Source organism: Branchiostoma floridae, chromosome 10 (genome assembly GCF_000003815.2).
Source record: "Branchiostoma floridae strain S238N-H82 chromosome 10, Bfl_VNyyK, whole genome shotgun sequence".
Classification (NCBI taxonomy): domain Eukaryota; kingdom Metazoa; phylum Chordata; class Leptocardii; order Amphioxiformes; family Branchiostomatidae; genus Branchiostoma; species Branchiostoma floridae.
Genome location: NC_049988.1, coordinates 18,413,531 through 18,436,236, shown reverse-complemented (window position 1 = coordinate 18,436,236; position 22,706 = coordinate 18,413,531). Strand labels below are relative to the sequence as shown.

The window sequence follows — 22,706 nt, the reverse complement described above, 5'->3', positions numbered from 1 at the left end:
CATTATGATTGGACAAGCAAGGGCAAGCTTTTAGAAATTGACTAATCAAATTGCGGCTTACATTTCAGGGCTGCTTGCCGATTCAAAATGGCGGCGCCCATACAAATGAGCGGGTTTTACTAAAGATATTGTTGGATTTTTGTAAATTTTATGCGCCATGAACCGCGCTGGGGATCCCGGGACGAGGCAAGGGCCGGCGAGGAGCATCAGCATGAACGGAAGGGCGAGCATCAAGAGCTTCCTGCTGCGGGCGTGGCGGGAAAGGTGGTGGTTGTTTTTATCTTTGTCTCTTGTGTTGTCGCTTCTGCGTCTTGTCAGCTTCTTCTTTGATACAAATGCTGATCCCCTATAGTTGCAGTTACAACAGTGATTTGCAGTTGTATAATATTATGGTGTTAGTAACAAGTGGTCGGTACAGATATTAAACGGAAGAGATACAAATTGTTAAGAAACTTGGGTTACTGAAACAGTGTGTAGAAGGACGAGAAGAAAAATTATAATTTGTGGCTTTGTTTGAATATCACAACACACACACACATAAAGCCACAAATTAATTTTTTTGTCCTTTCTCGTCTCTGTAGAGATGAAAAAATTAATAACATATACAAGTAGAATTACACACTTACGCTTGTTAAATGTTTGTTTTTGAACTTGTTATGCTTCAAATATCTAGTATCTCATGTTTTTCACATAACAATACTCTACACTAATATGCAATATTAGTATGATTTTATGATCCGACATCAATTTGACATTAAAGGTGGACGGAGCTGCAATGGAGTGTCAACCTAAAGCAAGCTTTTCCTGGTGGGTCCATGGACCAGTATCAACTCGCAGGTGAGGCATCAGGGATTTTGGAGCTGTTGCGCTTAGGGTACTAGTATAATTTGAAACATCTGATCATTTCCAAAATCATATCCAGTCAGTGCAGTGAATCAGGCATGTGATGAAGGTCTGTGTCATCGACTAAAAATGTGAGATATCGTGGCGTAATTGGCAGCGCATTGGACTCAGGCCCAAGAGGTCCTGAGTTCCAATCCCGCTGTGCCACCGATCTTGTGCCCTTGGGAAAGGCACTTTATACGACTTTCCTCACTTGACTCAGGCGAAAATGAGTACCTAGCGTCGGCTAGGGCCGTCCCTCAGATAGGACATTAAATATAGACTGTGCCGTAATGATCACCATAATGATTGTGGGCACTAAAAGAAGAAAAGAAAGAAATTCATTTCATTTCTTTTGTGTTGGAAAATAGCTCAAATTGTACAAAAACAACAACAGTCAATATTGTACTGTTTGTTTCCCCCAGAGTGCATCCTGCAGCAGGCGTTTGTCGGCCCCACCCCGAACACCCTGGTGCTCTCCTACCTCAGGCACGCCCTCAGCTCTCAGGTCGTCTCATACGGGGCATTCCTCAACGCTCTCACCAAGGTAACACTTTCAGTCTATCAATTAGTTTGAAATGATCTTGATGTAGAATAGTAGGACAGATTCTAATGTTATGGTAATAGTGAGTGAGTAATAGTGTGTAAATATTTGATGATTGTACTGTACAATTTGTACTACATATATGTACATGTGTGTTACTGTAGTTCCTAAAAATTGTCTATTAAGGATCAGACTTATACTTTGAATTAAAACATAGAGACAAACTTCTGAACAGTTATAGTGTTGATTGGTTTGACGTGCATGGTTGAGTACATCTACACTCAGCAAATCCCTACAATCCGTCTTACGATCTTTTCTTTTTGACTCTCTAAATGCCAGTCATAGTCTAAGAGTAAGAGATGGGTAGAGAAAATTTGTGCACAAGATAACCAGACATGTTTTCCCGTGCAGTATGAGGATGTGACCAGACCTCTCTGTACCAGAACCTTGTTGGACCTTCTCAACTGTTATGCAGCTCATGTTAGGTGGGTACAGCAGTTATAGTCTTTTTCTCCATACAAACGAATTGATTAAACCTTTCATATTACATTTATGAAGTTTAGAATTCCAAGCAAACAATACAGTATTCAAATACAACTCAATCTCTATAACTGAATAAAAAACAAAGAATTACTCCTAGAAGTTTTGATGGACATGATCATCTATCTCTCTTCTTCAGTATCACTAGAATGAACTGGCAGAACAATTCAATACGAGTACATTTCTTTCTTTTTTTTGTTTTTGAGGCTACCAACTTCAATTTGCTGAAGACTTTTGTAGCCTATATAGGAAAGTCGTGTAAAGTGCCTTTCCCAAGGGCACAAGATCGGTGACACGGCGGGGTTTGAACTCAGGACCTTCTGGACCTGAGTCAAATGTGCTGCCGATTGCGCCACACGGTCCCACCTATTTGTGCATCTAACTGGAAAAAAAACCTTTATTCTGTGTTTGTTCCAGCTGCCTGGGCACCCCTGACTCCTGCCTGCTCCTGTGTAAGTCCTTAGTCCTGACTGTGCTGTGGTTACTGAGATGTGTGAGCCAGGCTGTGGAGAAGGTAAACAAAAAATCATGTTCTTCTGCTCTTTTTATATCTTTAAAACTAAAATATACTTATATCTAAGTTTGATTTTCTGTGGCAGTTTCCACTTCATCTCTTGTGAGTTATTTTACCTAAAGCATTATTGTATTGTTTGTCACAGGGTTGTAGCCAGCCAGAAATCATTTTCCGTCCCCTCAATTTTGAATGGCTTTGGCACAGCGTTCCTAGTGGGTCTGGAGGCATGCTCCAAAGGAAGCTTTTAAAATTTAGACCCTCTGAAACGCTATTTCCTGCATTTTGAGGGTTAAATTTTGCTCACAGAGGATGGAATGGGCAAATTTTTTTTCCGTCCCCAGCTGCAAATTTCCATCAAAGGACGGAGGGACGGGTGCTGGCTACAACACTGGTTTGTCATACTTCAAATGTTACCTTATTTTACCATTAAAAGCAGAGAAAGTTCGTTGTGGAGGCATGAGAGAGTGAAGTTCATGGAGCATTTGCCATGGAAGTAGTGATAGATGCAGCTTAGGTTGTTGGAAGTAACTCCTTCAAGCAGACGTCTGATCGCCACATAAGAAGGATCCATTGCAACCTGTGATGACATCCCTAATGTCCGTGTTCAAGGTTCAAGGTTCAAGTGATAGAGTGGCGCCTGGGTTTCACTGTAGAAAAGTCATAGTGTGATGTGTTTTCCCAGCTGAAGGAGTCTACAGAGTATGCAGACATCCTGCGAGTGACGGGAGAGGTTCTGGGGAAACTGTTGGGGAACGGACAGACTCGGGCTCTGCTGTATGTGGGCAAGATGGAGGAAACAGGTCGGGGTTAAAAATCATGTATGGGGACTCAAGTATGGGGACTCATGTGTGGGGACTCATGTGTGGGGACTCATGTGTGGGGACTCTTGTGTGGGGAAACTGTTGGGGAACGAACAGACCCGGGCTCTGCTGTATGTGGGCAAGATGGAGGAAGCAGGTCAGGGTTAAAAGTGCACATCATCAAAAAAGGCAGTTTTAAGATTGTTAGTGTGCTACATGTATCTTATGACTCTTTTTTGCCTCAAAATTTTTAGAACACAGTGAAACCTGTACTATTGACAACCTGGCTGATAGTGATATGGCCATTGTCTTGTAGTCCTCTAACATGATGGAGAATGCTGTCTATAGTGATGTGTGGGGCAGTTCACATTTGCGTAAAATGATTATGTCAGCTCAGATTTGCCTAATATGGTAATGCCAGTTTAAATTTACTTTATATGGTCACATGACTAACATTTCCCTTATTTGGTAAAATTCACATGATTTGCATCCCTACCTGTGTTTGATTGACAGCTGGTTGGGGCAAGGTGGAGCAGCTGCAGACGACCCTGCAGGACTCCGTCCAGAACCTGGCCCAGTCTGGCCTGATCGTGCGAGACACGGCCAACAGTCTACAGCAGGTATGCAAAATAAAACTTACTCAAGCAACTAGAAGGACTCTGTAAACAGTCAGATGGTTTAGCATTGGTGACTGAACAAGGTTTGAGTCCAATAAGTCTTAGCCCAAATTATGTAGATAAGATGACTACTACTACCACTACTACTTTAACCCAGCTGTTCCATGGTGTATATGGTGTCATTCAGTGGTTATATTATAGCAGAAGGCCAGGCATTATGACACCTTATACACCTCTAGGTGGGTCATTAACCCTTAATTATTACCTGGTCTGGAACACTTATCAAACATTATGACTTCCCATCTATGACATAGATTCACATATTGTCTTTCTAACTCTCGTCCAAACCAGGCTTTTTACCAGTTACAACAGCTGCCGCACGGCAAGGCGCTGTCACCACCGGGACAGGCTCATGGACACGGAGCTCTCAACTCTAGCATCGCTGTCCTCTCGTTCATCGAGGCGACCCTCAACACCACCAGCGATACACAGCTGTTTGTGGAGTTGTTGCTCCTGATAGAGAGATTAAATGTGAGTATCGAGTTAATCTTTATAATATTTCTATATTGTTGGTCTCTCAATCCAAACATTACTTGCAGTTCCATGTGCCTAAGGTTTTGCTTTATGTCTTGGTCTTGGTCTGTTTAAGCTCACTATTTTACTTGTGCTTTCTTTTGCAACCTAGTCAGAAATTCTCTCACTAACTCAGTCAAACTTTTGCTTGCTGAAAACCTCTGTATGAAATTCTTTGGATCCTACAATGTTTGGTTAGTTACTGGGTTCAGAATGCATTTTTATAAATTATCAGCCCTACCTCAAGCCTATACAATACAAATAACACCAGCCATGTAATAGACATTCTTGGTGACAAAGAGGCAGTCTTGAAAGCTCCAAGCAACTGAACTTGAAGTGGTGTTTAAGAGGTTAAAATTGTTGAAAGAGGGAAATGTTTACAAGACTTAGTCTATATGAACATTTCCTGTATTCCAGAACATCCCCCGCCCCCGTCTGTACGCGCAGGTGTGCCAGTCATGTCTGATGGGGCTCATCGACTCAGCAGAGACCAACGATGAACTCAAGTGGACGGCTTTTACATTCCTTAAGGTATGAGCAAGACATCTCGTCAGGATCAGATTAGCTGAAGAAAGTTAACATTACTGTACATAACAACAGCAAAAGTATCAAATCAGCTTGACCAAAATACTGTAAATGCATGTTTATGTTTGTGGCTTTCTTTCTGACCTCTTCACTTCAAACTCATAACCACCCCATTAATTGTATGCTATTATGATGTGTTTGAAGCACCTGTTTTGTTCGCTGTTGATTTATCTTTGGTATTTTCTTCTGTTTTTCCAGATTCCTCAGATCTTCCAAAGGTTGAAAACTTTCACCCAAGAAGGAAAAGTAAGGAAAGTGCTTAAACTTGAAATTTGTAATTTGAACTTTGACATACATCCACACAACTTTCATATGCAATGTATAATTTAACGTGAATCTTGGGTCAGCTTACTTACAAATTGTATGTTTAGTATTCCTGCAAGCCAGGTAGTTTGCCTATCTGCAGTTCTTATATAGTTCTCTAGGTGGCAGTCATGAGAATGCTTTTATGTGTTCTTTACACCACAGGATGGTAGAGAAGAAATTTACCAAGGGTTCGAACTTCTCTTAAGACTGCAGCCTCTGATTGACAAGGCGGATGTCAAGAACAAGTGAGTGACTATATTTTGTGATTCTTTTTGTAAGATGCATGGATTGCTTTTTGTCATATGATGTTTAACCAAGCACATCTAACTCTCACTTGATGGGGAACAACAAACAATAAACCAGATAGTTAGTGAAGTTATGGTCTACAATGTCAAAATATTCTATTTGCTATCTGTAAAATTACAAAGGTTTTGTCAAAACTAACTTAGCAATCTAATAGCTCTATGAAAGGTTATATTGTAAAGATTTTTCTAGTCTGGTATCCAGCGGTATCATAGCTTCCGAGTCTCTCTCGATTTGCAGAAAAGACAGAAGAGACTCTGGAGCTGTAATACGGCTGGATACCTACCTTCCCAATCCTCTTCACTCCCTTTGATAGAGTATAAGGCACTGATGAACTTCTTCCAGTCTTGGGCTATCCATCTGATCTCGTGCCAGGTCTATGACTGGATAACATGCCAGATTTTTATTCTTGAAACTTTGATTATGCACAAATTTTAAAGCCGATGCTTTGTTTGATCTGTAGTTGTGACATCATGCAGCAGCTACTGCAGGAGTGTGCTAAGAAGGACCTTATAGCGGATGCACAGACCAAAAAACTCCTGGACAAAAGGTGAGAATTTCTTTGTACATCTTTGTGCTCTGTCTATTGCCAGTGGACTAGCCCTCTGCTGTAGTGATTGCACAATTGTTATGTGGTCCAGGGCTACTGAAATTGAGATGGGCATATCCATATACACTAGGGGTGGGTACCGGTACACTGTACCGGTACAAAACCGGACCTGAAAAAAATCAGTGGACCGTATGTTGGACCTATTGGAAAATAAACAGATTATATGATCAGGCATTCACATGTTTCAGGGATTACCGGTTGAGGAAAGTAACAAGAGCAAAGTAGAGTACAGTCTATAGTCATTTCTACCAAGTTTTACAGTCAAATATAGTACAGAGGCAGTTAGCCATGTAGGATTTTAAAACACTTGGAAGACATCTCTTTGTAGCGAAATGGACCATTGTTTTGAGTATCGTCCATTTACATACTGAATCAGGTCCAGGTTCAGGTCCAAACCTGGACCTGATCCTCTGGACCTGAACCGGACCTGGACCTGAATTTTTTGTACCGGTACCCACCCCTAATATAAACCGTCATATACAGGATGGACTTTAACTTTAAACTTTCCTTCAGGGCCATTGACAGGAAGAACTTGAAGACCAAACAGGACCCGCCCCCCTCCCAGCCCAACCCCACTCTCATACTGAGGGCAGAGCCAACGGTCACCAATATCATCAAGGTACCAAAATCAGTTGTCTTTTTTTTAAGCTGCTTGTCAGTAATTGCCAGTAGCATTTCAGTACTGTCAAGACAGCCACTGACAGTACACATATGTTACTCGACTGCTCTGAGGCATTTTTATTCTGCTGTCTTGTATTCCGAAAGCTTCCATTCCTTCCTATTAAGTAAGTGGAGTTGAGTGGAGAGCAAGTGGCTGACAGGTTTGATTCCTGGCTAGACGTGGTGATGCACTCTTCACAACTTTCCTCACTCCACCCAGGTGTAAAAATGGTTACCTGACTTCTGTTGGGGGGTAAAAGACGGTAGAAAGAGAGGGTTGGGTTCTGCCTTCCAATACCATACCCCAGACTCAGTGTATACACTGCCCTTACAGACTCAAAAAGGGACATCTTTATCTTTCCTCCCTGTAGGCCATGGAAGCGGACTACTCTAAGAAAAGTTGAGCTGTACAAACCCCATGTCTTACGTTTTACCATGTTTTTAACTTTTAACATACACTTGTCTCCCTGTAGACCATGGAAGCAGACTACTCTAAGAACCAGGACATGATCCTGGGTGTGCTGGGTCACATGATGTCTGGGAAGAGTTTTGAGTTGATCACAGCAGCTGCAGCGACTACAGGAAAACTGCATATGTTCGCTAGCAGACTGATTAAGTGAGTAGAAACTTACGGAACAAATATTTTATGCCTAAAATTTTAAGAGAATTGTGCCTTGGCAAGTGCTGTTCCAAGAATGTATTCTGCTTGTACATGAAATTGATGAATTCATATTTTTGTTTTCTTCTTTAGGTTTAATGAATTTGCCAAGCATTCCAGTGGAGAGGGAAGTGAGTATTCATCTTCTATCTTTGAAACTACTGTAATTTCACTTGCATTTTTAGTCTTTCTTGTGTGGTATGAAATGGAGTATTTTGAATTTGCAGTTAAAACATGTCCATAGTACAGTTAGAAGGTAGTAATACATTAGAAACACATATTTGTGGAGCCATGAACAAGTGGTTCAGAGGTTACAGTATTATGAAATCCTAAAAAAATATAACCATCTTGAAAGTTTAAAAATTTATGCATTTGTTTTTCAGAAAAAATTCTAATGCTTGTAACCTATTTACATGTATTTGTATTGTTTCTATCCCCATGTTATGTATTGTATAATCATGAAGCATGTATCCCGTAGGTAAGGTGTCCCTGAGCCGAGCTGTGTTGTTTGACATCTCCTTTCTCATGCTGGGGTACATCTGTGTCATGTATGGTACTGAGGTAAGGCACAGTTTATCCTCAGCTTCTAGTAATACTTACCGTGTAGTAATGTAAAAAGTTAAATGAGGTAAGGCATAATCAGATTTAACTCCGCTGTAGTCTACATGTAGCAATGCTTATTGTATTGTGGTGTGAAAAGACAAAGTAGCAAATCTTGTGCATTGAGTTCATTTCAGTGTATGTCCTTGGTGCTGAATGTGGTGCTAGGGCCCAGCCTTCCAATCACATAGCGTTACCTCTCACGCTAGTCTATATATTATCTCTTATCACATGCAAATTTATACATTGTATGGTTTGTATAGTGTTCCTTTGTGCCAAGTTTTTGCTCTTTTATGTTGATAAGGAGCACAGGAAGAGTAGCTACAATGTACTTTTATGTTGTCAAGCTAATTGTGGATCTGAATGAATTCAAGTCAAAGATAGTCCCATTGCCTTCTTGAGGCCCTAGGGTTGGGGTTGTTATCCACTGTGTCTATTGCATTGTATTGGAACTGCCTTTTACCTCCGTAACGGAAGGCACTAATCATGATTAATGGTTGAAGCATGTTAAAGGAAAAGGCAAACTTTGATGCAATTGGAATTTTGAAGCCTATGTCATAAATTTTTCATTGTAAAATCTGTCATAACAAGCTTACAAAAATATGTTGTTGTGAAATTCAGATCTTTTGTACGGAATTTGTAAGTTTTTCTCTGTCCCAAGAAGCGGATTTCTGTTTTGACAGTGAATCCACAGTCATTTACTCCATCTTTGATGCACAGGTTCCTATCTTCAATGTCTTTATAATTCAACCATGAAATGCTTTCCCCACAGATCGTGTGCACCACCAGTGCCGGTGCGGGGAACGAACCATTTTTCGAGACGTGGGTGGGGCAGAGTCTGCCCATCGACCAGAAGTGCCGCCCCGTGGAGAACATGGCACACCCTGACCCTGCCCGGGTGGAGAGTCTGCTCACACAGATCAACTCTGGACAGGAGATCAAGACAAGGTGGGATCCTGGTTTCTGGATTGATCACTGTGTTTGGATCTAAGGGATAGTTTCGTGGTTTGTTTGTGGCTCTGTATCTGTATCAATATAGCTGGTATAACTGCCCTTCGGCGTAGCACACCTTCGCCCTTTGGCATAAACCTGGTGGCTCTAATAAGTTTAGTTGTCTATTGTTGAGATTGTTTAGATTATGACACTGTGGAACAACCAAGGAGATCAAGACAAGGTGGGATTCTGGATCACTCAGGATTACTCTAGATTTTGGATCTAAGGGATAGTTAGGGTCATGGTTACTAGGTCATGGTTTGTGTTTGGCTCAAAGCTCTAAAAGGTTTAGTTGAACTCTGTGAAGCAAAATCCTCATTTCTTCTGTTTCAGCCTGCAGAGATGGCAGGACGTGTGCACCAACATCCCGTTTGCTATCCAGGAGATCCTAACTGCCTGGGAGAATGGAGCGGTCAGCGCTGATGCTGTGCAGGTGTGGAATCAGGCACTTAAGTCATAGACACGGTGGATCAAGGACACTCTCGGGCAGGGCTCTAGCCAGCTCGAAATTTTTTTCCGTCAGCCAATTCCCATTGTCGCGAAAAACCGCAAAAATTAAGTTAGAAAGATGGAACTGAGACCTTGAAAAACGGGTTTTTAATGAGATTATCGTATGCGAAAGGGCGCCGACACACATTGTCAACAATCATAACAATAGCAAGACAAACAGTGTTTGGCTTTTACGGCCGCGGACAGCATCCCCAAGCCGCCTGTAGCTTCCACCAAGAATTTTTTTCCGTCAAGGTTGACGGATTGGTTTAAAAAATTTTCTGTCACATGCAGCAAATTTCCGTCAATTGACGGAAAAACGGACGCTGGCTAGAGCCCTGCTCTTGGGATTGATGTATTTTGATGGAAAAGGCTGCCATAGACAGTTGTTGTTCGACAAACCACTAAGCCATTCCACTCCTGGGAATATAGACTGGTATACAGATAAATGCCCAGTGTGTTGGACCTGGTTATAACCTGTATAGAGTATTCCCTGTAAGAAAAATCATAGCGTCCATGTAGGGCACAAAACCTGCATGTTAGGGCTATTGCTAGTTTCATTTAAGAGGTCAGCGGTCAAACCCTGGCATTGAGAGTATGCGTTGGGCTGAAACTCAGGCAGTTAAAGGGTTAAAATATAGTTTTAATATGACAAGGCCACTGGATGCAGTTCCTTCATCAGCCACTAGATGTCCTCACATATATTTTTTTACGCTGCAGAAATTCTGTGACAACATCAAGCGCCACATGTGCTGCCTGCCTGTGTGTATTGCTGCCTGGCTGTGCAGCTACATGCAGGGACTCACAGCTCCAGAGAGGGAGAAACCACTCAAACTGCTGAAACACATGCTGTCTCCTATACAGGGGGACCCCACCATGTCACAGTATAATGAAAGGTGGGGAACATATCATGTTAAATACTGTATTTACTGTAATACAAATGTACAACTGTAAAACTGTATGTATCGGCATCGGGAAATGAGGTTCGTAAAACACAACTAATAAGATGTCCCTTGTAGCACAGCTGGTAGTAGCGGCACAGATGAGCTCATGTTTCCAAGCACATGTTCGTAACAGGGAGACCCTGGTTCAAATCCTGGGAAGGGTATCTCAGTTAGGGCTGCATCAGCCTTTTTGCAGGGAAGTAAAATGAAGGTTCCATGTTAAATTTGAGGAGGCACCTCAATCACATTGAAGGGAAGTGCTAGCAACTATTCCCTTTAGAAAAATACCCTGTTATTGAAACAGCAAGGAAACTTGCGGAGCACTAGGTACTACAACCAAACACGACCTAAAGGACATTAATCATACAAATGTAGCTTTGGATAGACACTGTAGACTCTGGTAGCATAATCCTCAGTTATACAGTTATTAATATTACCTAGATTTGATTTACCTGCTTTCCTCAGCTGCCATCCTTAAACCTTAGTATATCAAGTTATCTGTTAGTACAAGCCTATCAATGCTAAGCTGCTGATAGTCCTCTAAAGGTTAACCTGTCTGTTCCAGGTCCAGTCTGATGATCCACATTATAAAGAAGATCAGTGGAGACCTGCTGTCTGCCAAGTCCTCCAGGGTAACTGGGGAGGCTAGAGAGGGGGCTGGAGGGGCTGACACTGGCAGGCAGGTGTATACAGGTGAGACAAGTCCTCCAGGGTGACAGGAGAGGCTAGGGAGGGGACGGGAGGGGCTGACACTGGCAGGCAGGTGTATACAGGTGAGAAACATAGACAGGTGTGCAATATTATACATAAAATAGACAGGAAAAATAGGTGTATATACAGGTGAGACAAGTCCTCCAGGGTGACAGGGGAGGCCAGGGAAGAACTATGGTGAGAACTATAGACAGGTGTACACAGGTGAGGACAATACACAGGTATTCACAGGTGAGACAAGTCCTCCAGGGTGACAGGAGAGGCCAGGGAGGGGACAGGAGGGGCTGACACTGGCAGGCAGGTGTACACAGGTGAGAACATACACAGGTGTATATACAGGTGAGACAAGTCCTCCAGGGTGACAGGGGAGGCCAGGGAAGAACTATGGTGAGAACTATAGACAGGTGTACACAGGTGAGGACAATACACAGGTATTCACAGGTGAGACAAGTCCTCCAGGGTTACAGGAGAGGCTAGGGAGGGGACAGGAGGGGCTGATACTGGCAGGCAGGTGTATACAGGGGAGAATTATAGACAGGTGTATACAGGGGAGAAACATAGACAGGTGTGTATAGAGGTGAGACAAGTCCTCCAGGGTGACTGGGGAAGCCAGGGAGGGGACAGGGGCTGACACTGGCAGGCAGGTGTACACAGGTGAGAACTATAGACAGGTGTGTTTACAGGTGAGAAATATAGACAGGTGTATATACAGGTGAGACAAGTCCTCCAGGGTTACAGGAGAGGCTAGGGAGGGGATGGGATGGGCTGACACTGGCAGGCAGGTGTATACAGGTGAGAAACATAGACAGGTGTGTATACAGGTGAGACAAGTCCTCCAGGGTGACAGGAGAGGCTAGGGAGGGGATGGGAGGGGCAGGTGTATACAGGTGAGAAGCATATAGACAGGTGTATATACAGGTGAGAACTATAGACAGGTGTATATACAGGTGAGAAAAATACTTTAGAGAGGTGAGAAAAATAGACCAGTGTATTCGGATGAGAAAAATAGACAGGTGTGTAAAGGAGAGAATATCTGAGACTATCATAGTGTTGTTGCTGACTATGCATTCACTCACCCCGCCATTCATTGTGCTTTATGTTCTACTGCAAGGACGTCCGTAAAAGGAGGTTAAGAATGATTCATTCTCACTAGGGTGAGAAAATAGGTGTGAAGTGCCTTTCCCAAGGGCACAACATCAGGGTCTGCTTCAGACTTTAAGGTTATAAATCAACAATCCTAACCACCAGACCTGGTGTTACAGGAGTGTTTAGCCATGCCATGCAGCTAGGATGGGTGGACGGCAGGGGGATCTGCTCAGCTGACAACATGTTAACCATCGGGGGTGCGCGCTGGTTCTGCCACTGTGCAGTCAAGGAGATACTGAAGTGCAGTAGGAGGGAGGATCTCATTCAGTCAGGTGAGCTGTAACGTACATTGTACATACCAGCAGGTCTCATTCACGTATTACTCCGAGTGCGTACTCTAAAAGTGTGCCGAGCCAAAAAATAAACGGACACATTTTTTTGCAGTAAGAGATTTACCTTTAGCTAGCCCAACTGCTCTCAAAAGTTGGATTGGTAAAAGTTTGTTTGTAACTGAAAAAATTAGCAGGTAATGTTTGGCAACTACTCGCTAGGTGGGAGGCCTGTGTTTTGAGTGATGTGGTTGTGCACTAACAGCGAAAAATTGCCTCTTGCAGGATTGACTAATATTGTAGTTTGTAATTGCTATAGACAAAAAACGTATAGTATTTGGTCCTTGGCAGTTTTGTTGTATTTATGATATGTCCCTTTTTTCCTTTTGGCTGTTCAGTGAATGTAGCGCTGGCATTGTTTCAACTGGACAGCGAGCCAGTGGCCGTTGCGTTGCTATCACACGTCATTCCCTCCCTTCTACTGGACTCCTCCAAACGCGAGCTGCTGTGTAACCCTCGCGGGGCCGCCCTGGCCCGTCTGGCCGTGCAGTGCACAGCCATGGCCTTCCTGACGCAGAGCAACGACAGGCGGCGGAATGGGAAGTCCAGGAGTCGGAAGAGAGGCAGAGAATCGGACAGGGAGGTGCGACACTCTTTAATCTTCTTTAATTTAAGATAACTCCCTCACGAAACACTATAGAGTTCATCATGTGATTTTCTGTGTCCTGTGGCTATTACAAGGATCTAGCCCTGCTGACGATACCCTTGAATCTAGATTACACTTGCTGGGATTTAAAATGCCATGAAATGTCTCACAAAGTAGGCATTCTGTTTTTGTTAAACAATGAAAATTACACCCTGTCAATACTTATTCTCTTCCTCTTCCTTTGAAGTGACCACTATCTACACTGTTTCTATTCTTTATGTGTCTCTGCCTTTCTTTCCTTTAATTTCTTTAAGTAATTGGAACTTTTGCTGCTCTGTTCCCCAGTACGTGGTGTCACCAGCATCTAGTGGGAGTGGGAAGGAAGACGAGAGGCCGTCCAAGCTGCGAATCCTGCTCAGTGCTCCTGAGAATGAGGCACAGAATCCCGCCATGCAAGGTGAGGATGGATTTATTTATTTATTGATCTTTAGGGTAGTCCCTTCAGTTAACGTAGTAACTGATTTCCAAGGGAACCCTATAACAATAATAATAACTCAAAGTACAAAAAGAACTACTAACATAGGATTGAACATAACAAAGTAATAATCCAATTCAGATTTGTAAATCATACAAGCAACTTAGGAAAACTCAAAAGAATAACAACTCATACTTAATAACAAAAACAACTCAAGATCACAAACTCATAAGGTCATTGGGCGGTCATTGCGGTCAGAGGTCAGATGTCAGTGCCATTTGTCCTGATCAATAGGACTGAACATAGGAAAGAATAATCCAATTCGGATCAGTAAATCATATATGCATGGATAATTTCAACTCTCCGCATGTCACAGTTTCCTCATTCATAAAGCAAATACAGTACATGTACCAAAAGTTATGAAAATCTGTTGTTGCTTTAAAGATTATAACAAAAATGCCCCTGCATTTCCAAAGCAAGCTGCTAGGCGGCCCACACTTCCATTGTATGCCACAGTGACTTCTTTCCTACCACAAAAGCTATCTTGACCAAAGTAAGTACCGTAAGAAGTTGGTAGGAGACCCAAAATCTAACCATCTCAAGGTGTCATCAAAGCCTAGCCACATACCAAATATCAAGGCTTTCCATCCAGGCCTTCTCGAGCTCTGTACACAGACAGACAGACATATAAACACTTCGTTTTTGTGTTTGTGCATGTGTTTGTATGTGTTTGTTTTTCTTTGAAAATCAATAAAAATTATCTTTAAAAAAAAGACTACGTTTTTTATGGAGCAAATGAGGTCATTGTCCTCAACCTTACATGTGTTTCTAGTTCATTGCAGAGACTCTTGTTTATAATTGGTCCCACACATGTAAAACTCTGTGGTGACTTTGTCTATGATTAATGTTCTTTGTTTTGTCAAGAGTTTCATCCCAGAGGGCTTCTGTGGTTTCAAAGAAAACTTGACAAATGGGTTATCAAAATAATTTGGTCATGTCCAAGGGGACCACTGAACCTTTGTGTAAACATAACAATACATGACTTGGATATCTTTTTACCATACACAATCAATATGGTGGTGCATAAGGCAAACCAATTAAATTTGTTGATTAGTATTTTGTAACAATGGGTTCAAGGACTGCTAAAGTGACCATGCCAAATGGCTTTAAGCCTTATGGCCCAATGATTTAGCATCTGGATTATAGAAAGCTGCCTGGGATCTATGCGGGTTTGACTCTCGGGAGTCAGGATATTTGCATATATTGTTTCTGTCTGTTTCTAATCCTTTCTCACCACTCCTCAGATTTTGGGTTTGCTGTCTCAAGGCACTTCCTCTAACACAGTACCCTACTTTTTGTCCCTTCCAAATGATGGATGCAGCTGTAACTGAAACAACCAGAGGGGCGAGTAGAACAGAAAGAACCAACATGCTGCCACCCGGGATCGAACGGCGGATTACAAATCGAACGCGCAAATTGTTCGACCAAAAGGCTTAAGCCGTTAGGCGTCTTTGGTTTAGCAGTCGTTGAACACCACTGTTACACTGTAACAGTGGGGTTCAAGCACCGCCAACCGACAAACCAAATGGCTCTGAGCAGCTGAGCCTTTTGGCGTAATCGGTTGTGTGCTTGGTTTGTGGTCTGACGGCCCAGGATCAGGGCGGGTTCTAATCCTGGGAGTCAGGATATTGTTTCTTTCTTCTTCTCTCTCACTCAGCTCCAACTGATATGACCTACCCAGGATTGCTACCAGTATAGCTACAGGGACATCCCCTCAGTATATTTTGGTCTAACTGAACCATGTCTGTTTTCCAGTGAACCTCCCATCCTACAGTAGCAGTGAGGCCCCAAAGCTGGCCGCACAAATCAGCAACGTCAACTTCAAGGAACCCCTCAACCACGCTCTCGGTGAGTGCAAGACTTCATTCTCAGAACCTCTAGAAGCATTAAATTTTATCTGCTAGGTCACATGTTTAGACTTTAGAACCAGTAGTTTGAACGATATATTAAACTCAACATTTTGATATATCCCTGTACAGTTTTGTACCTGTTTACTACTCTTTTTGTATCCACTGCCTTGTTTTTATGTACATGTATGCATAAATGTAGAAGACTTTATGAAAGTCGCTGTACTTTTGTTGTGCCAATAAAGATTACTGATGTACCTGTCTCCCCAGACAGTATAATACACTCCTGTAATTGTACATCTGCACTAGAGATCTCTCAAACACAGTTTCTCAACATGGTGGATATATGTGACATATGTATGTGACCCTGCAGATAGTGAAAATTATTGCAATGGGTTTATGTTCCTTGCTTTTCACAGTAGCCTCTTCAGTGCATCCCGAACTTAAAACCACCTTAAAAATGCTCGTTTTTGTTCTGTCCTCTGCTCTCCTAAAGGTTTCAACACTTAAACTTAGAAACACTTTCTCCCTACTCCATTTCCCCCCTACTGTGAAATTAAATGCCTGCAAATTTAAATCCACTTACAATAAGTGATAAAAGTTGTATCCATTTACAGCAAGTGATAACGGAGTTTACATATTTTCCCTACTTGTGAACAAGCTCTGCCCTGTTGAACTGAAAGTTATCTGTTTATACATGATTTACTATCAACAGATCAGCATGGGAATCCACGGGTTCTATTGTTTCTCAAAACAGGGATATTTCTCAGGCCTGGGGCAGGTTGTTTTCTTAACCTTGTGTCTTGTTTTAGTTCACAGTTCGTTTGTTCCAGTTGCATTTCTTTGCAGATACCCAAAGTGATGAAAATAATCTGTTGTACCTTTCCTCAGTTACTTTTACTAAGTTTTAGTACCCACTTTTTAGAGATTTTAAGAGTCATTGCATGAGAAAACCAGGCAGAGGTCGGAAGATGGGGGTCGGCCAAATCAACTCAAACTTTTTATGTGTGATAGATATGTGGAACTATTAACAGCCATATAGTTAAAACCTCCCAGCTATTTTTCGTTATGGCGTTCTGGGACCCCCCTCGGAGACCCTCCAAAATCAAAATATTCATGACTGAAAATTACTGAAATTGCGATGGCTATTCTGATAGTTCTGATTAAGATATGAAATAAAATGTTATATTCCCATATTTCATGTGTTCTTAAGTTTTACTGACAAAAATTTGAAGATGATGTATTGACATTAAGAGGGTGTTACAGGGGGTTACCAGAACCACTGAAAACACGATTTTCAACTCTCTAAATTTCTGTGATTTTTAAGGGGCTTGTTCTCCAACACCCAGCAATTTAAATGAATGGTTTTACCTTTACTGTAGAGAGGAATATCTACTTATTGAAAATCAAGCGTCGTCTAATTGGGCCATGCATACCGCGAGCCGTGAGCGGGGGCTCTTTATGGGGATTTTCCAGGTTTTTGACAATGTTAAAACAGGTAATAAATGCTCACTACGGGGTAACAAATGACAACTTTTTTGTGTCCCTGTGTAGGAACACTGCTCAATTGTCAAAAAACACTTCGACCAATTGCAAATATTCATTTGGGCTCTGTATGGGGGATATAAGGACACTTAAAAATGAATTATTTTGGTTTTACCCACTTTTCTTGCTCTGTAAGTGCTTAATATGGGGTACGTTATGTCATTTATGTTTGTCTCTGTATAAGAACAATTCTTAATTGTCAAACAAAGCTACAACTATATACTACTATTCATTTTGGCTCTGTATGGGGTATATAAAAATACTTGAAAAGGAATTAAGATGTTTTTACACATCTTAGTATTTCTAAGATGCCAATCAATATAAGTCCCTTACAAAGTGTGCTTTCTCCATTTGGTATATCATGATAAAGGATCTGCATGGGGGTATATTCCACACACCATTTACTGCACTGCAGGCCACATGGTTGACCACATACTATGATAGGCAATCTACAACGAAGAAACATGACCCTAACAAAAAACATGACACAACTTTAGCTATCAACAAACTACAATGTATAAAAGTATACCAATGGTTTGTTAGTATGCCTGGCTGGTCATTCATTTATCACCATGAGGAAAGATTATGAGAAACCAACATAGAGAAGTTATTATAGAACCCTATCACAATGGAGCATACTGTCTGCAAAATACATCAACACATTGTTGAAACGCACATTCACAATTTAATGCACATGTTCAGTTTTGTTGGACAGGTACAATAAGCTGGATCTGATGTAAATTCTCAACTGTAATGGGTATAACTAACAGATTGTGGCTAGGCCTTAAAAGTTCACATTTTGGGTAGAGAGTTTCTGGTTGTTAAAATCATGCTACAAAACTTTGTCAAAGTACAAAAAAATCAACTTGCACGTGACCGTGTGGATAGGATGTTCTCTAATGCTCGCATGAAAGAGACTTTCCTTCTCATGGAACCTGTAGATGGAAATGATATGATATGGACTTCAGTTACTTTAGCTTTAATGATTTGAGATCTTTGGTTTTAGCCAGTTCGCACTAGTTTATGTCTTTACATGACAGGGTGACTGTTGTCAATACACTGTCTTTCGCAGCGCCTGCCACACGCTTTCCTCATCTATCGCTTCCATGTCAGTGACCACAGATTCTGTGCTTTCATGCTGTCTTTGTGCTGCCGGCTGAAAGTGCTGCAAAATAGCTTGTAATCTGCTTGACTGTGTGCCACTCGCTGGGCTGGAACAACCGCTTGCCATCAGGTCCTCTAACGTGCTGCATCTCCCTGGCCACTTGCACAGCATCAGCTTTCTGTCCAGACTTAGTCCCCCATTGAAAATGTCAGTCAGATAGGTTTTCATCTTGTCTGACATCCCTTGGCCACCTTTGACAGTCCGGATTGCCCAGCCCTCATTGACAACTCGGGAGGATCCCCCGACGCGAACTCCGTGTCCTTCTCCAAGTGACTGAGAGGCTAGTTCATGGTCATGGGCTATTCCAGTCACAGCTTGAGCCCAGTGCTTGCATATTCTGTCATATGTAGACTCTTGCTCCAGTTCTTTTAAAGTGTTCTCCAATGTCTATGTGGTCTTCTAGCTTGTTCACTGAGCACATCCTGGCACAACGCTGACTTTGCCCCACCTGCCGATGTTGTGATGTGACTCGTGTGTTGGTGTGGGGGACCAAACGGTGCTGTGTCAGGCCTAGGGTTGGAAGGTCATGTGTCTGTGGCATTGTGGCAACGTTCACCACTTCTCCGCCCCCAACACCAAAGGCTTCCCAGACTCGTATGTAGTCACCAGTTTCAAACAAAAAATTGTTCCATGACTTGACACATTCCCGTTTTTGCCTTGCATGCTCTTTGTTTGCTTTACCTGTTTGCGTTACGGCGATGATACAGCCCTTTATACCTCTACGGGACTCCAACGCTTCTTTCATGTCTTAAGCAGTTAAGACATCATATTTTTCATTAAAATACCATCTTGCGTGACTCTTCATCCTACGGCCGCAAATGTCCTTGCCTGCCTGATGGTATATATGAGAAGTCTAAGCGCAGAACTGATATGCTAGTTTTCTGACCGATCGCTGATAGAGACAAAGTCAACGAAGCACAGTGATAACACACTGCATTGTCCGAACTCAAAAATACTTTTGTTAATGAAGGGTTCTCGGACTTGACGGTCTAAAGTACACTTTGCAGAGAAGCACAGACAGCTAAACAGTCCTGTGGACAGTTGTTTAAAATGTGGAAAAAAACACTCCACATCATACTTACCTTCGTCTTCCTTTGTGGTCACTGCAGCCACGTGGCGGCTCTTCCACGCTTTCCAAAGAAGTTTGTCATGTCATCTTTTAATTCTAAAGTCATTGCCTCTATATATCTTTCCAGTCTACCTTAACCTCAAATGCAAAGTATATGCGGAGGATAGCTGACCCAGTTCTTCTCGCTTCCGCCAGGGTTTCTAATGAAATGACGGTTATAGTATATCACGTACGTGGAGACCTGATAACCCCCATGCAGAGCCTTTCTCCTTAAGTACCACATAATAAATACACAATGATTCTGTAAGGAACATACTAATTGAGGACTTACAGAGCAAGAAAAGTGGGTAAAACCAAAATAATTCATTTTTAAGTATCCTTATACCCCCCATACAGAGCCCAAAAGAATATTTGCAATTGGTCGAAGTGTTTTTTGACAATTGAGCAGTGTTCCTACACAGGGACACAAAAAAGTTGTCATTTGTTACCCCATAATGAGCATTTATTACCTGTTTTAACAATGTCAAAAACCTGGAAAATCCCCATAAAGCTCACGGCTCGCGGTATGCATGGCCCAATTAGACGACTCTTGATTTTCAATTAGTAGATATTCCTCTCTACAGTAAAGGAAAAACCATTCATTTAAATTGCTGGGTGTCGGAGAACAAGCCCCTTAAAGATCACAGAAATTTAGAGAGTTGAAAATCGTGTTTTCAGTGGTTCTGGTAACCCCCTGTAACACCCTCTTAATTTCAATACATCATCTTCAAATTTTTGTCAGTAAAACTTAAGAACACATGAAATATGGGAATATAACATTTTATTTCATATCTTAATCAGAACTATCAGAATAGCCATCGCAATTTCAGTCATTTTCAGTCATGAATATTTTGATTTTGGAGGGTCTCCGAGGGGGGTCCCAGAACGCCATAACGAAAAATAGCTGGAGGGTTTAACTATATGGCTGTTAATAGTTCCAAATACCTATCACACATAAAAAGTTTGAGTCGATTCGGCCGACCCCCATCTTCCGGCCTCTGCCTGGTTTTGCCTGGTTTTCTCATGCAATGACTCTTAAAGAAAAATGCCCGTTCAGTTCCAGTACAAGCTGCTAAGGGGCCCATACTTATTTCACTTCTTCCCCAGCACAAGAGCTATACATACATGTATGTACCACCCAAAGATTGTGAACATAGCTTGTCCAGAACAGGGATATCAGGAATGGAACTTCTGCTGCAGTCTATAACAAGCTGCTAGGGGACCCAAAATCTAACCATCTCAAAGTCTTATCAAGGCCCAATAACAGACCAAATACTGTAAACGCATTTAAGTTCGCGGGGATTTAATTTTGCGGTAGCGGGAAAAAGGACTTTTCGCTGTGGTTTTAAGCACTGTAGTCTCTTACTGCCATGGTAAAATGTTCACTGTGGTTTTAAGTTTTGCCAATATCAAACCACCGCAAAAGTTTCTGCATTTACAGTATCATAACCTTGCATTTTGTTTTGTCCCACAGTTCGCTTGTTCCAGCTGTTCTCGGATGTTTTGACGGACAGCTCCGTGGGACCGCATACAGCGTTCGTGGTGTCCTTTGTACAGGAGTCTGTGAGGACAGGGGAGCAGGCCAGCAAGGCTATACTACAGTTCATGCCTTTCTCTATGGTAAAATATCAATAACACAATCAGTTGTCAATTAACGATGAATTGATGTAACAGTTTTTTTCTACTTAAGAATATTGTCCCACACGGGGCCAAGGTGATAGACAGAGAGGACCACAGATGCACCCGCTGGATAAAGGAGGCTGTATGGATTAGGAAGTCTACTCCAGTCATGAACCGAGATGAGTGGGGGTACAGACTCAGCCATGTGTGGGACAATATTCTTAAGAAGTAGAAAAAAACTGTTACATTAAAATATCAATGTTTTTGTATATCTTCATCTACTACTACTACTACTACAACTTGTCTCAGACAGTCTTTACAGACTATGAGTCAAAATTGCACATGGAATGCAAAATGTTCAGAAAAAACTTTATGATGATGATCTATAGGGTAAAATCAGCTTCCTTAGCTGTATTTTGTCACTTTGAAAGACACTAGAAATACACTCCATTCACTTATAAGGGATCATATCACTCACTCACTCACTCACTCACTCACTCACTCACTCACTCACTCACTCACTCACTCACTCACTCACTCACTCACTCACTCACTCACTCACTCACTCACTCACTCACTCACTCACTCACTCACTCACTCACTCACTCACTCACTCACTCACTCACTCTGGTTTATCGTCTCTTCTTCCCCTTCCTGTGGTGGTTAGATGTGCTTGCATGTAGTTGAGGGGGCTTGATGGCAGCTCTCTAGCGTCCTCTATCATTAGACATTACCGTAAATATCATGTACAATGTAAAACCCTGTTGTTTGTCCCCCTGTAGCTCCCCGCCCTGTTGCAGTGTTCGTCAGGAGTCTTCAGCCCAGAGGACATCACACTGATGGGGGACCTGACTCTGCCCATGGTCAGGAAAGTCATCGCAAAGGCTGTCTGCTACTACAGACCCATCTAAAGGTGGACTCTCACTGCACTTGGGGCACCGGTGCGGCACTGCGGGGTTCATACATGTCTCAACGAATTTTCTTCCGTTTTGTGTATTTTGTTGTCTTTTAAATCATACTTTTACGTATTATGTAATATTCAGATTGTTAAAGATCGCGAAAATAACACAACAGTGACGCAGTGAACGAACCCCGCAGTGCCGCACCGGTGCCCCAAGTGCAGTGAGATACCACCTTAAGGCATGGAAAACCTCTCCAAAAATAAATATGGAAGCAGAAATCAGGTGTTGGTGTTGTTTCAGAACAGTGAAAGTCATCCCTACGGCTGTCTGTTACTGCAGACCCATCTAAAGGCCACTGAAGAACGAAACATAGAAACAGAAAGACGCAGTTTCTATGTAATAGATACTGGGGACTATTAGGTCATATACATGTACTACAAGACATTATACATTGTCATTGTTAACACAGACCCATCTAACTCAATCAAGGCCACTCAAAAATGAAATATAGAAACAGACACTAGTGCTTGATGCAGTTTGTATATGCTAGCTGATAGATACTGATGACTACCGGTATTACATGTATGTATTCAG

The 22,706-nt window shown here is 42.1% G+C and overlaps 1 protein-coding gene across 1 annotated transcript; it reads left to right on the top strand.

Moving 5' to 3' along the window:
- The first annotated feature begins 27 nt into the window (after positions 1–27).
- LOC118425035 (mediator of RNA polymerase II transcription subunit 24-like) lies at positions 28–22,121 on the top strand. The gene is made up of 27 exons (XM_035833849.1): positions 28–264; positions 761–837; positions 1,308–1,429; positions 1,838–1,911; positions 2,384–2,480; positions 3,163–3,280; positions 3,794–3,900; positions 4,249–4,428; positions 4,888–5,001; positions 5,254–5,301; positions 5,524–5,606; positions 6,128–6,214; positions 6,788–6,893; positions 7,408–7,550; positions 7,686–7,723; positions 8,071–8,153; positions 8,965–9,140; positions 9,519–9,618; positions 10,395–10,570; positions 11,184–11,311; positions 11,566–11,640; positions 12,592–12,747; positions 13,143–13,387; positions 13,736–13,847; positions 15,681–15,773; positions 21,065–21,210; positions 21,993–22,121. Exons 1-27 carry the CDS (start codon positions 158–160, stop codon positions 22,119–22,121), a joined length of 3,120 nt encoding a protein of 1,039 aa, XP_035689742.1. The 5' UTR covers positions 28–157.
- Positions 22,122–22,706: the final 585 nt, after the last annotated feature.